This window comes from Orcinus orca, chromosome 13 (genome assembly GCF_937001465.1).
Source record: "Orcinus orca chromosome 13, mOrcOrc1.1, whole genome shotgun sequence".
NCBI classification, from domain to species: domain Eukaryota; kingdom Metazoa; phylum Chordata; class Mammalia; order Artiodactyla; family Delphinidae; genus Orcinus; species Orcinus orca.
Window position 1 is genome coordinate 73,110,250 of NC_064571.1, and position 14,370 is coordinate 73,124,619.

The following is a 14,370-nucleotide window of genomic DNA, read 5'->3' on the forward strand; positions in this document are numbered from 1 at the left end:
TAAAAAGAAATTGCAGACTTCATCAGAATAGAGTCCTTCACTCAAAAAATGTTTATTGTGTGACCACAGGTTCCAGGCATTTATTATGTGCTAGAAATTTAATGGAAAAAAAAAAAACCTCTGCCATTAAGAAGTCAATCTAATGAAGACAAACATATAAATAAATAACTGTATGAGAAGTGTTGTAATAAAGATATTTTATGAAATCTTGAGGGGTATAGGAGAGAGCATTTCAATTCAATCTGTGGGAATTGGAGCAGGCTTCACAATAGGTAAGGCATTTCAGTCGAACCTTCAAAAATGAGCAAGCTTTCACCAAACAAAGAAGGAAAGTTATTCCTGTGAAAGAACAATTTGGGAAAAGTCACTGAGGCATGTTAACAAGAGGAGTTTATAGGAAACAAGTATTGTTTATAGTGTGGCTAGAGTACAGGATTCATGAAGAAAGGGTTAAGCAAAGTTGGAGAGGTTGAGGTTTATTTGTGAAGCATTTAATACCATGCTAAGCAACTGGCAGTGGAAAGCCCATGAAGGTTTTTAAGAGGAGAGTTGAAGTGTATATTTTAGAAGGATAACTCTGGCAGTAGTATAGAGGCCAGACTGTGGAAGGAAGCAAAGGGAGGAGACCAACAAAGGGAGGATATTACAATAGCTAAGTAACAGATGATGTGAACCAGTAATGAAAATATATAGAAGAGGAGATGGACTTAAAAGAGTGTTAGGAGTCAGCATAAAATTGGCAATTCATTGAATGTGAAGAGTGAGGAAGAAGTTGGAGTTAAACATACCTCTTCAGGGTCTTTAGCTTGAGTAACTGAGAGGATGGCAGTACCGGCAGTACCGGAGGAGTGGGTTTTGTGGGTTCTAAAAGTGATTACATTTCAGACGTGCAACTTAGGTATTTGTAGGAGGGACAACCTGCTGGGAAGGCCCAGCAGGCAGCTTGATTTACAAGTCTGGAGCTCAAAAGATAAAGTTATAATTAAGATACAGATTTGAGAAATCATAGGCATAAATAAGATTAGGGAAATCATGTAAAACAGGAAGGGAAGGAGACTGGACCAAAGAGGAGCCATCAATCACCAGAGAGTGAACTTCACGAACTGCAGGGGTTTTAGTGATGTCAGCACTGTTCAGAGATCAGAGAAGGTAAGGGTTTGCAAGAAGCTTTTGGCTCTGATGTTATCAATGATCTTGTCAAGAGATTCAGTATTGTGATGGTTACAGAAGCTAAATTAGAATGGACTGAGGGGTGAAATTGGAAAGCAAGTTTAAGACTGTTCTTTCTTTAAGGAAGTTAGAAGTAGAAGTAAGGGGACTTCCCTGGTGGTCCGGTGGTTAAGACTCCACACTCCCAATGCAGAGGGCCCAGGTTCAATCCCTGGTCAGGGAACTAGATCCCAAATGCCACAACCTAAGATCCCACATGCAGCAACTAAGATCCCAGTACAGCCAAATAAATAAATAAATATTTTTTAAGAATTAAAAAAAAGAAGTAGAAGTAAATAGAGAAGTGGAAAGTTAAAGATTCAAGAGAGAATTCACAGTGTTACAAAATATTGTTAGAAGGTGGGAGGACATGATAGAAAGTTTAGAGCACAGGTAAAGAGGCTAGCCCTATCAACAAAATGAAAACACTACTTCCTCTGAGAGAAGAAGGAAAGAAAGAAGGATGAATAAGAATACGAAGACGTTATGAAACAGAAAACAGAAAAGTGGAGGGAGGCCCGTCACAACTGCATCTCCATTCCTAGTGGAATAAACAGAATCCGCTGCAGTGAGGAGACTTTGGAAACTGGAGGAGAGAAAGGGTTCCCCTTTTCATTTGTTCTGTGATACATACTTGATGGATCTATGAGTACACTTCTTGCATACCCAGGGTTTACCTTCCATACCTGTGATACTTAGTGCCAAGATGTTTCCTTGAATGGTAGCTGTCGGGTCTTTAACTTCACAGAAGGCTATTCAGGTGGTTGTCTGTCATATATAATTTTAAGTTGGTTAGTAGATTAAGTCACCATTGACATTAAGTCACCACCATACCAAACTGGTCTGCTGTTTGAAAAGTAAGTATGTTATATACTAGAAAACAAAAATCATGGTTACCATTGTGTTTTTTGTTTGTTTGTTTTTAATTTTGTGGTTTTGATTTCACAGGGACAGGTTGTAGAAAACCTAAAAGCACAGGCCCTTTGTTCCTGGACTGCAAAGAAAGATAACCACTTGAACTTCTCAAAACATGATATCATTACTGTCTTGGAGCAGCAAGAAAATTGGTGGTTTGGGGAGGTTCATGGAGGAAGAGGATGGTTTCCAAAATCTTACGTCAAAATCATCCCTGGGAGTGAAGTCAGGCGGGAAGAGTAAGCATTTTTTTTTTTTTTTTTTTGGCGGTACGCAGGCCTCTCACTGCTGTGGCTTCTCCCGTTGCGGAGCACAGGCTCCAGACGCGCAGGCTCAGCGGCCATGGCTCACGGGCCCAGCCGCTCCGCAGCATGTGGGATCCTCCCGGACCGGGGCACAAACCCGTGTCCCCTGCATCAGCAGGCGGACTCTCAACCACTGTGCCACCAGGGAAGCCCAAGAGTAAGCATTTTTGTGTGTTTACATGAGGCGTGGATGTTGGTATTTTCACTGATGAGTCAGCCACAGTACAGTTGGCTGTGCAGGAAAATTAAAAGTTTATGCTTGAGTTTGATATCAGAAGGGTGATTCCTAGAGTGAAAAAAATCATACCTCAGATGATTTGTTCCAATTTTTGAACATCTTTTATTCTAGTTATTTCAGATTCCTAAAGTTTTCAAAGTGCTTAAGATTTTAGATCTGTTGCTTTCTTTGTACTAACATCAGGTCAGTTAGAGAAGTTATTTTTCGTTTCCTTTGGAGGTTTCTCCCTTATTATTTACTGTAAATTGTCAATATTTAGACAAATCAATACCGAGGGCCTCGCCTTTGCCAGAGTGAGGCGTTCCCATCTCTGGGCCTCCAGAGTTCCCTGAACATCACGTTTCTTACGGCTCATGACACACTGTGTTGTAGTTATTTACTTTCTTACCTATATCCCTTATTAGGTCATAAACTCCAGAGGGTGGGATTCACGTCTTTTTTGTTCATTTTTCAGTTTTTCCATACCTAGTGTGATCTTAATGCATAGTAGCTGCTCAATCATATTTACTTAGTAAGTGAGGAGAGAAGCGAATGAAAGGACAGTCAAATGAATGAACTTTTGCATGAACAAAACACAAAACCAGATAAGGTCTCTGGCCTTTGTTTCCCAGTCTGTAAGGGAGTCAGGTCATCAAACTTCTTTAATACAAACAAATAAGTACTCTAATATAGCTGTGGGTAATTATCATTTGTGTTTTATATGGAAATTGATCTAAATAGAAAAGCAAAATGGTTTATTGAAAAGGAATGGGGTCTTTGGAAATCAAGAGCCTTGAGTTCTGATTCTATTTTTGCCAGACTGTATGGGGTAACCTGCTTGGTCTCTAGTTTTTTAATTGGTTGAATGAAAATAATAAACTAAAAAATCTTTAAAAATCCTTTCAGTGCTAAGGTTCTATACATCAATTTTCAGTTCAAATGCAGAACTTTACTTTTCAGACTGACATGGAATTTTAGATTTAGAGTGTGTAATAACAGGAACAACAATAATACATAGCTGATGTGTATGCTGGCACTGTGCTAGACCCTCTATAGTAATTATCTTATTTAAACTCCATGACATTTTACAGAGAAGGAAAACTTAAACACAAAGGGATTAAGTTTAAATGCCTTAAAGGGCATTTCTTCTAACTTTTCATTCAATTACTGATCTTTTCTAACAGATAAGGCATGCAACTCGAAATGCTGCGGTAATGGAGAATTCAGCAAGGCAGTCCATTCAGTGTGCCCATGAGTTGTAGTAAGGGTCCCCTCTGTTAACCTATAAACTGCTTCACTATACAATTTACTCACAGGTCCTGGGGAGCCCTGATGTATTCTACAGATGTCGTTCTTAAAATGCCACAGTTTTCCAGATTTTTGAAAACAGTTTCCTGGGTTAAGTTGGAAATAAAAGCTATGTATGTTCCAAAATGTAAAAATAAAGTTCTGTTATTTTTACATATTTTTAAATGTACTGTGCTCTAAACAAGTAGTAAAATTTATATACTGCCCTTATTTTTCTCTAAACCAAGCCAAGTCCCATGTGTGCTTTACCAAATAACTGCCCATTTACCAATGCCTCATGTCTTTTAAGTTACTTTAGAAAGGCAAAATATCTCACATTTGAAAAACTATTTATAAATCATATTGAAATTACCTCAATAGATTTAAAAAATTAAGTCGTTTGTAAGTAGGCAGTTCTTAATCCACTAGGATTTTGCATATGAGGGTATTTCTAGCCTGTGTACTGAGACAATATTTCAATTAATTTTAGCCCTTAAAAAGAATGCACTGCTAAAACCTCCTGTTTTCATCAAATCACCTTTTTTATTTACTTGTTGATGTCTTTTTTTGTTATTTTATTATTTTTTTTAATCTGCTTGTGTGTATATTTGGCAGACCAGAAGCTTTGTATGCAGCTGTAAACAAGAAACCTACCTCTGCAGCCTCTACAGTGGGAGAAGGTGAGCTTTTGGCGATTTATAAATTAGATGGAAGTCAAATTAGCTACTGACTTCCCACAGTTGTTACTCTCCTTACTTCTGTGTCTTCAGTGTTAAAGTGAGGTTAGGAAAACCTGCTCCCGCTCTATTTCACATGAATATTGAGGATATAGAAAATATATAGCTGAAAATACTTGACGCTTTTAGAAAATCAGTACTATAAAAATTCAGCATAGACTGCCTCAATAAATAAGATCATAGATAAGTGTTGCAATGAGATAGCATGAAGTCTTTTGTTTTCCTTTTATTATATATCTAGATTATAGATGTTTAGAATATAAGGAAATTTCAGTACATTTAGTTGTTTATGAATTGCACTTGTTTGTTTGTTTGTTTTGGGCCTTACTGCGCGGCTTGTGGGATTTTTAGTTCCCTGACCAGGGATTGAACCCGGGCCCTCAGCAGTGAGAGTGTGGAGTCCTAACCACTGGACCGCCAGGGAATTCCCTGAATTCCATTTTCTTTTCTTTTCTTTTTTTTGCGATACGCGGGCCTCTCACTGTTGTGGCCTCTCCCGTTGCGGAGCACAGTCTCCAGACGCACAGGCCCAGCGGCCATGGCTCATGGGCCCAGCCGCTCCGCCGCATGTGGGACCCTCCTGGACCAGGGCACAAACCCGTGTCCCCCGCATCGGCAGGTGGACTCCCAACCACTGCACCACCAGGGAAGCCCCCTGAATTGCATTTTAATTACAGTGTACCATATAAATCATTAAGTAGGATTTGAAATCAAGATACACTTTAATCATAAATATTACAAAGAATTTTTTTATTGCCCTTTGGGTTGTTTGAGTATCTTAATTTTGATATTGTGCTGAAAAATGTCCACCCTTATTTCAGACAGTATTTTTATTTAATAGTTGTATAGGTTTATAAATGAATTATATATTCACTGTAAAATTAGTTGAACAGTTTAAGTACATTTTGTTTATATTGCTCAAGAAAATCAGCTTAATGGTAAATTAAACAGTTTATTCAGTATCTACTACATTAGAGATTGTATGCTAGAGCCTGAAATATACACGGATGAATAAAATAGTTTCCCAAGTGCTCACAGTAAAATGGGAAGGCTAGGCATATAATTGTAATAAATTCTATAATGAATGAACAAAAACATAATTTTGAGTAGGACCTGTGAATCCACAGAGGTGGCCATGTCGAATCATCTTAAACAATGAGTAAGTTCTTGCTTAGTGACGAAGAGAACGCTTGGTGGACAGAGGGAAAGGTGTGAGCCAGGGCTCAGCTGTGAAAGGTTAGGGAACTCGAGTCACCAGCAAGGCTGCAACCAGAGGTTTACTGTGGAATAACTGCAGTGGAATGATCCTAGGAAAGTGGTGAGGAGCATTTTGGAAAGGACCTGGCTTGTTGCAACATACCTTAATCTTGTAAGCATTTTTCATCTTCTTAAGTCAGCTAAATTGAATAATATGGGAATGTGGATAGTAAATAGTTTCCGGATACTGGTTCTGGCCATCTCCAGTTTATGATCTACAGAGCAAATTTCATGTCAACAAATACAAATAGTACTAGAAGAAAGAAAAAGAGACTTCTAAAACCTGGTCATTGACTGTTTCTTCTAAGTACTAGTAATCATCTGAACAAAAAAACAAAGCCAGTATAAAAACTTAGACATTTCCCATAAGGTTATTCATGAACAAATATTTATTGAGCATCTATTCTGTGCCAAGCACTGTGCTAGGAGCTGGGCCATTGTGATGGAAATTGGCCTCTAGTACTGATGTCAGCTGAATAGTGGGCATTTCCATAACTGTATGTAAAAGAATTAAAGAGAAAAGAATTTAGCAGATTAAACTATATATAAGAAGGTTAAAAAGAACTTTTCATGTCTTGACTCTCTGTAAAGATACTGATATCTATTTGTAGTTTTGGGGTTATTCTCTGTGACATGATGATGATGATGGTGACGATCATGGTGATGACGATACGGTTGGGGAAAAAAGAAACCCTGTGATAAAGTTTTATGTTCAGTCAAAGACGTAATCTTTTTCTAAGAAATTATTAAATAATTACTTCATTCCATTTTCTACCTTAACATCTCTTTACATTAAGTTTCCTTAAGTCACAAGGGCTTTTACAGTAAAATTACTCAAGATCTTGGAGATCAACAGTTTTTTTTTTTTTTACTTCTGTAATCTTGCAACCAAAACTAGTTTCTTTTTGCTTTGTTTCCTACAGAGTATATTGCACTTTATCCGTATTCAAGTGCAGAACCTGGAGATTTGACTTTCACTGAAGGTGAAGAAATATTGGTGACCCAGAAAGATGGAGAATGGTGGACAGGAAGTATCGGAGATAGAACTGGAATTTTTCCATCAAATTATGTCAAACCAAAAGATCACGAGGTAGAGTTATTTTGATATAGAAACAGAAGCATTCCGTTCCTGTTGATCAGGGTTCATATTTAAAACAGATGCATGTATATGGTTTTGGTCAGGCTGCTTTGGTTACAAGGAAGCCACTTAAGGTAGCTTCAGTAAAATGTAGCTTATTATAGGGATCCTGTTAGAGAGATAAGGGCAAAACTATTTCTATGAAATTCCAAGGACAAGAGCCATAGATAGGGCTGGGCCTTCATGATAACTGAAGTTAGGGAATGGTCTGGATTCATGGAGGCTTACAAGGGACCGCCTTGAAGAAGTCTGTAAATCTTTAAGGCTCTGACATTAATGTGACCCAGCCCACACTCTGAGTTCCTGCTGCGTTTCATCCTACCACTAGTATGATATAGTGTAGCAGTTCTCAGACTTTTTGGTTTCAGGAACTTTTTACATTCTTAAAAATTATTAGGGACTCCAAAGTTTCTGAAAATATATGGATTATATCTAGCAATACTTTCCATATTAGAAATTAAAACAGAAATTTTAAAAATATTTATTAATTCATTTTGAAATAACAAAATTAAACCCATTATATGATAACATAAATAACTTGCTTTTTAAAATTTTTTTATTTTATTTTTTTCTGTTTTTTTAAAATTTATATTCTCTTGCACATAAAAGTCATAAGCACATATGTATAAATATATTTTTTTCCTCATTTTAAGAACCTATCCCACTTTATTTTATTTTTTATTTATTTTTTTGCATGTGTCCAATGAACGTTTATTATTGCTATTATTATCATTACTGTTACCACTACTTCTCCCCTTTTAGGAATACAGGGAGAGAGGAAGTGTGCATGTAGGTAGAATTTTTCTCCACCTGTACTTCCGACAGACAATTTGAGATTTAGAAGCCTCTGGAGCAGTAGTTCTTAAACTTTTCTAACTCAGAGAGGCTGGTGAAAATTACAACCTCTCCTTGAATAAATTCACCTACACACAAAATATTGTACACAGTTTTGCGAGTGGGATAAGGACCCTTAGAAGGGATAAGCCCTTTTAGCATAAACTCTAGACTTCCCAGGGTGGTGGGACAAGGAGCCAGATGCAGTTCTATAGACAGTATTTACAAGCACTACATTACGTGTGGAGAGAGAACGCAGACACATTTAAAAGAGACTTTAAAATAGCCACTGAACTCATGTAGCCAACATTCAACAGAGTAATAATTAACATGTGTCCAAGCCTCTGTTGAACATTCTGGAAAATGCAAAGATCTATAAGACTCTAGACGTCAGGGTCTCAGATTCTTGTGGTGGAGAAGTACTAGACCAGAGTCATGTTTAAGGTCCAGGGGCATGGAGCCAGGAGCCAGCTTGCTGGAAGTGGCGACTGAGTGGCTACACTCATTACTGTAAAGCTAATGATGAATTAAAAACATTTACTGAGCTGCTGCAGTCGATAAAAGCCCCAATTAAAGCACCATTAAGGGACTTAACCGCATAATGGTGGGGAAGCATTCCTGAAAAGGTTTAATGATCTCAGATCCTGACATAGCCGGGAAGTCATTAGTCATTAATGCCACGTCTAGATCTTGATTATGAAGTTCTCTATAAGAAAACACTTGGCATATAATAGCACACAAGATTATACCTGATTTGTTACAGAGAGCAAGATATACCTTTTCAAACGTATTTTTAAATCTCTATGTGTTCAGGTAAGAAAAGTGGCCAATTATGAGCAGAAACTGCCTAGTGAAAATCCATAGCATGATCGCATGCCAATTAGATAAGCAATACCACTCAAGTAATAATAGTAATAATATAGTAGTAATATTTCCATTATAATAATAATGGAAATACAAAATGGAACATGGTATTGTACTAATTAATAAGACTGTGACCATGCCTATAAAGTAATTCGATTAATTCCCATTGTAATGTGTGGAAACTCCTTTAACATAAAGCTACATTGAATCTAGAGAAAATTAAGCAGGTAGAGTCTCTCTGCCTTCTTAAGTATTCATGCACTTACTCGTTCACTGAGAGCATCTGTGTAAGGCTTGGTCGGGGGCATTGGGAAACAGGTGAACAAAGCAGTCAAGGTACTCATGAAAGGTACAGTCCAAATAAATGATGATCGACTGTGATAAGTACAGTGAAGGAACAAACATGGTGCAGGTAACAACAGACTGAAGATCTTTTAAGATGAGGTGGTCAAGGGAAGGCCTCTGAGGAGCTGGTTCAACAAAGACCTGAACTGTAAGGAGGCCAGTCTTGAAAAGGCAAAGCAGGGGAAGAAGCGAGGGGTGGAACTTCTTGGCTATTTAGCATCTGAATTCCTTTCCTGAATTCCTTCCCACGGTGTGAGTCTTGGTAAGGGGCAGGCTTCTCCAAAGCCCACCTACTCACTTTCCTTGCCTTCCTTGCAGTTAGAGTTTGGGAACATGACCCAGGCTTGGTCAGAGTCATCTGTCCAAGGCAGTGAATCAGGAACTAGTGATACCAAAAAGCATAGCTGAGAATTTCTTTTGGTGGCAATGAGTGTGGTAGCAACATTCAGTTTTTGAAGCAGTGATTCCAGGATATCCTTGTCTAAGGGAGCATTGCATTCAGAGGCAAAGGCAACAGAGCCCTCTTCAGGCTGGTTCTGGGTGTGATTTTGCCTGAAGTTCTGTTTGTCCAGCTTTGCTTTGTCTCTTCCTAATCTCCAGACCTCGTATTGCAGCCTTTCTGGAAATTCTGTGAGCCACCCAATACACTCCATTTCTCTTAGGCTTAAATCAGCCAGAGTCGGTTTCTGATGATTCCATCTAAAAATCCTGATAGACTGGAGTACACTGCAGGTAGATGCATATGCAATAGCCCTAAGGTGGGAGGAGAGGGAGAGAGAGCTTGGAGGAACTGAGAAAAACCCTGAGTGGCAGCATTAGAGAAAAGGTAGCAAGTGAATAAGACGGCTGCAGCCGGCGAGCCAGGCAAGAGGCAGAGCAAGCAGGTGTGCGTAGCAGAAGCCGGAAATGTGCTGGGCCTAGCCTTTTCTCAGGGACACTCAACTAGCTCCCGTGTCCTGATGGGATGTGTCTCTACTGGTCTCTGAGGGCTCTGAGGCAGCGCTGAAGGGTTCTGGTTGGGTGGTTGCCACTCTGCTGTGCCAAGGAATTCCAGACTGTTCTCTACTGAGAAGGCTAAGACTGAACTTGCAATTTCCAGCTCTGTGAGATCGCTCTCTCTTTCTCTCCTTTAAGTACCAAGATATGTATCTCTAAAGGCATTTATAGCATTAATTTGGTTATATGTTTTTGAGTGTCATATCCATCATCAGACACTAGCTAACTCCCTGGGGTCACAGTGGGGAGGTGGGATGATTGCATGCCTTGGATTAAGACAGATATGGATTTTATCTCAGACAAGTTGCTTCACTTCTCTGAACCACAGTTTTCTCATTTGAAAAATGAGGATAGTAGTACCCCATTGAGGATTACATGCCCTGTAAGTTACTATACAGTGCCTACCACGTAGTAGGCACTCTGTTATACTAGTCCTTTGTTCCTTAGTATTTCATGGAATTGAATAGAATCTTCTGCAGCTAGGAAAACAATGTAAAATCCTTGCTTTTGTGCTTACCTTATTGTAAAGTGCTAATTTAGAATAAAGTACCTTACACTGCTTTCTTAGTTCAGAATTTGATCATGAAAATGTCCTTTTTCTTAAAAATTCCCTAAAGAGTTATTGCCATTTATTCAGCTCACTCCAGCAAAATTACTACCCCCCCCCAAAAAAAGACCATTTTTCCCCTTCTAACATCCTTATATTAATGATGTAGACTATAATTAAAACACTGCATCCAAAACCAGAAGGTAGATTTTGTTATTCTTGAGAAACAGAGGAAGATATTACTCAAGTCCTGATTGTCTTAGCCAAAATATTCCCTTATGTAATATTGGGCTTGAGTCTTTTTCATTTTAATAACTTGAAATCATAGATGTTCTATAGGTTTGTAATTGATTGACCAAATACGTAACTCAGCTCTGAAGATATTAAAAACTTTAAAACATCACAAAACAAAAATCCTAGAGCCTCCCAAACCCCTTGCTTACTGACTTGAACACCTTAATTTAATCTAATGAATTGACAGTCTTAGAATCCTTTTCTTTCCTCCTTGGCTGCTGGTCTTTTTTTTTTTTGAATTTTATTTATTTTTTTAATAAATAAATATAAATAATAAGCAGGTTCTTATTAGTTATCCATTTTATACATATTAGTGTACACATGTCAATCCCAATCTCCCAATTCATCATACCACCACCACTTTCCCCCCTTGTTGTCCATACATTTGTTCTCTACATCTGTGTCTCTGTTTCTGCCCTGCACACTGGTTCATCTGTACCATTTTTCTATGTTCCACATATATGCATTAATATATGATATTTGTTTTTCTCTTTCTGACTTACTTCACTCTGTTTGACAGTCTCTACATCCATCCATGTCTCAACAAATAACCCAATTTCGTTCCTTTTTATGGCTGAGTAATATTCCATTGTATATATGTACCACATCTTCTTTATCCATTCATCTGTTGATGGGCATTTAGGTTGCTTCCATGACCTGGGTATTGTAAATAGAGCAGCAATGAACATTGGGGTGCATGTGTCTTTTTGAATTATGGTTTTCTCACGGTATATGCCCAGTAGTGGGATTGCTGGATCATATGGTAATTCTGTTTTTAGTTGCTTAAGGAACCTCCATACTGTTCTCCATAGTGGCTGTATCAGTTTACATTCCCACCAACAGTGCAAGAGGGTTCCCTTTTCTCCACACCCTCTCCAGCATTTGCTGTTTGTAGATTTTCTGATGATGCCCATTCTAACTGGTGTGAGGTATTACCTCATTGTAGTTTTGATTTGCATTTCTCTAATAATCAGTGAGGTTGAGCAGCTTTTCACATGCCTCTTGGCCATCTGTATGTCTTCTTTGGAGAAATGTCTATTTAGGTCTTCTGGCCATTTTTGGATTGGGTTGTTGCTTTTTTAGTATTGAGCTGCGTGAGCTGTTTATATATTTTGGAGGTTAATCCTTTGTCTGTTGATTCGTTTGCAAATATTTTCTCCCATTCTAAGGGTTGTCTTTTCATCTTGTTTATGGTTTCCTTTGCTGTGCAAAAACTTTGAAGTTTCATTAGGTCCCATTTGTTTATTTTTGTTTTTATTTCCATTACTCTAGGAGGTGGATCAAAAAAGATCTTGCTATGATTGATGTCAAAGAGTGTTCTTCCTATGTTTTCCTCTAAGAGTTTTATAATGTCCAGTCTTACATTTAGGTCTCTAATCCATTTTGAGTTTATTTTTGTGTGTGATGTTAGGGAGTGTTCTAATTTCATTCATTTACATGTAGCTGTCCAGTTTTCCCAGTACCACTTATTGAAGAGACTGTCTTTTCTCCATTGTATATCCTTGCCTCCTTTGTCATAGATTAGTTGACCATACATGCGTGGGTTTGTCTCTGGGCTTTCTATCCTGCTCCATTGATCTATATTTCTGTTTTATGCCAGTACCATATTGTCTTGATTACTATAGCTTTGTAGTATAGTCTGAAGTCAGGGAGTCTGATTCCTCCAGCTCTGCTTTTTTCCCTCAAGACTGCTTTGGCTTTTCAGGGTCTTTGTGTCTCCATACAAATTTTAAGATTTTTTGTTCTAGTTCTGTAAAAAATGCCATTGGTAATTTGATAGGGATTGCATTGAATCTGTAGATTGCTTTGGGTAGTATAGTCATTTTCACAATATTGATTCTTACAATCCAAGAACATGGTATATCTCTCCATCTGTTTGTATCATCTTTAATTTCTTTCATCAGTGTCTTACAGTTTTCTGCATACAGGTCTTTTGTCTCCCTAGGTAGGTTTATTCCTGGGTATTTTATTCTTTTTGTTGCAGTGGTAAATGGGAGTGTTTCCTTAATTTCTCTTTCAGATTTTTCATCATTAGTATATAGGAATGCAAGAGATTTCTATTCATTAATTGTGTATCCTGCAACTTTACCAGATTCATTGATTAGCTCTAGTAGTTTTCTGGTGGCATCTTTAGGATTCTCTATGTGTAGTATCATATCATCTGCAAACAGTGACAGTTTTACATCTTCTTTTCCAATTTGTATTCCCTTTATTTCTTTTTCTTCTCTGATTGCCGTGTCCAAAACTGTGTTGAATAATAGTGGTGAGAGTGGACATCCTTGTCTTGTTCCTGATCTTAGAGGAAATGCTTTCAGTTTTTCACCATTAAGAATGATGTTTGCTGTGGGTTTGTCATATATGGCCTTTATTATGTTGAGGTAGGTTCCCTTTATGCCCACTTTCTGGAGAGTTTTCTATCATAAATGGGTGTTGAATTTTGTCAGAAGCTTTTTCTGCATCTATTGAGATGATCATATGGTTTTTCTTCTTCAGTTTGTTAATATGGTGTATCACATTGATTGATTTGCATATATTGAAGAATCCTTGCATCCCTGGGATAAATCCCACTTGATCATGGTGTATGATCCTTTTAATGTGTTGTTGGATTCTGTTTACTAGTATTTTGTGGAGGATTTTTGCATCTATATTCATGAGTGATCTTGGTCTGTAATTTTCTTTTTTTGTAGTATTTTTGTCTGGTTTTTGTATCAGGGTGATGGTGGCCTCGTAGAATGAGTTTGGGAGTGTTCCTTTCTCTGCAGTTTTTTGGAAGAGTTTGAGAAGGTTGGGTGTTAGCTCTTCTCTAAATGTTTGATAGAATTAACTTGTAAAGCCATCTGGTCCTGGACTTCTGTTTGTTGGAAGATTTTTAATCACAGTTTCAATTTTGTTACTTGTGATTGGTCTGTTCATATTTTCTATTTCTTCCTGGTTCAGTCTTGAAAGGTTGTACCTTTCTAAGAATTTGTCCATTTCTTCCAGGTTATCCATTTTATTGGCATACTTTGTATTTCTGCAGTGTCTGTTGTAACTTCTCCTTTTTCATTTCTAATTTTATTGATTTGAGTCCTCTCCCTCTTTTACTGATGGGTCTGGCTAATGGTTTATCAATTTAGTTTATCTTCTCAAAGAACCAGCTTTTAGTTTTATTGATCTTTGCTATTGTTTTCTTTGTTTCTATTTCATTTATTTCTGCCCTGATCTTTATGATTTCTTTCCTTCTGCTAACTTTGGGTTTTGTTTCTTCTTCTTTCTCTAGTTCCTTTAGGTGTAAGGTTAGATTGTTTATTTGAGATTTTTCTTGTTTCTTGAGGTAGGATTGTATAGTTATAAACTTCCCTGTTAGAACTGCTTTTTTTTTTTCTTTTTGCTGTACGCGGGCCTCTCACTGTTGTGGCCTCTCCCGTTATGGAGCACAGGCTCCG

General features: G+C 37.8%; 1 protein-coding gene across 14 annotated transcripts in view; it reads left to right on the forward strand.

The window, feature by feature from the left end:
• Positions 1 to 14,370, forward strand: part of ITSN2 (intersectin 2) — a 162,014-nt gene that overhangs the window by 97,336 nt on the left and 50,308 nt on the right. For all 14 annotated transcript variants that reach the window (XR_007470728.1, XM_033425280.2, XM_033425278.2 and 11 more), the window contains 3 exons: positions 2,158 to 2,363; positions 4,549 to 4,613; positions 6,851 to 7,017. Coding sequence is in view for 13 of the 14 variants with exons in the window: in XM_033425280.2 (XP_033281171.1) it covers positions 2,158 to 2,363; positions 4,549 to 4,613; positions 6,851 to 7,017 (438 nt within the window). In the remaining variant the exon portion in view is untranslated. The remainder of the gene's footprint in view (positions 1 to 2,157; positions 2,364 to 4,548; positions 4,614 to 6,850; positions 7,018 to 14,370) is intronic.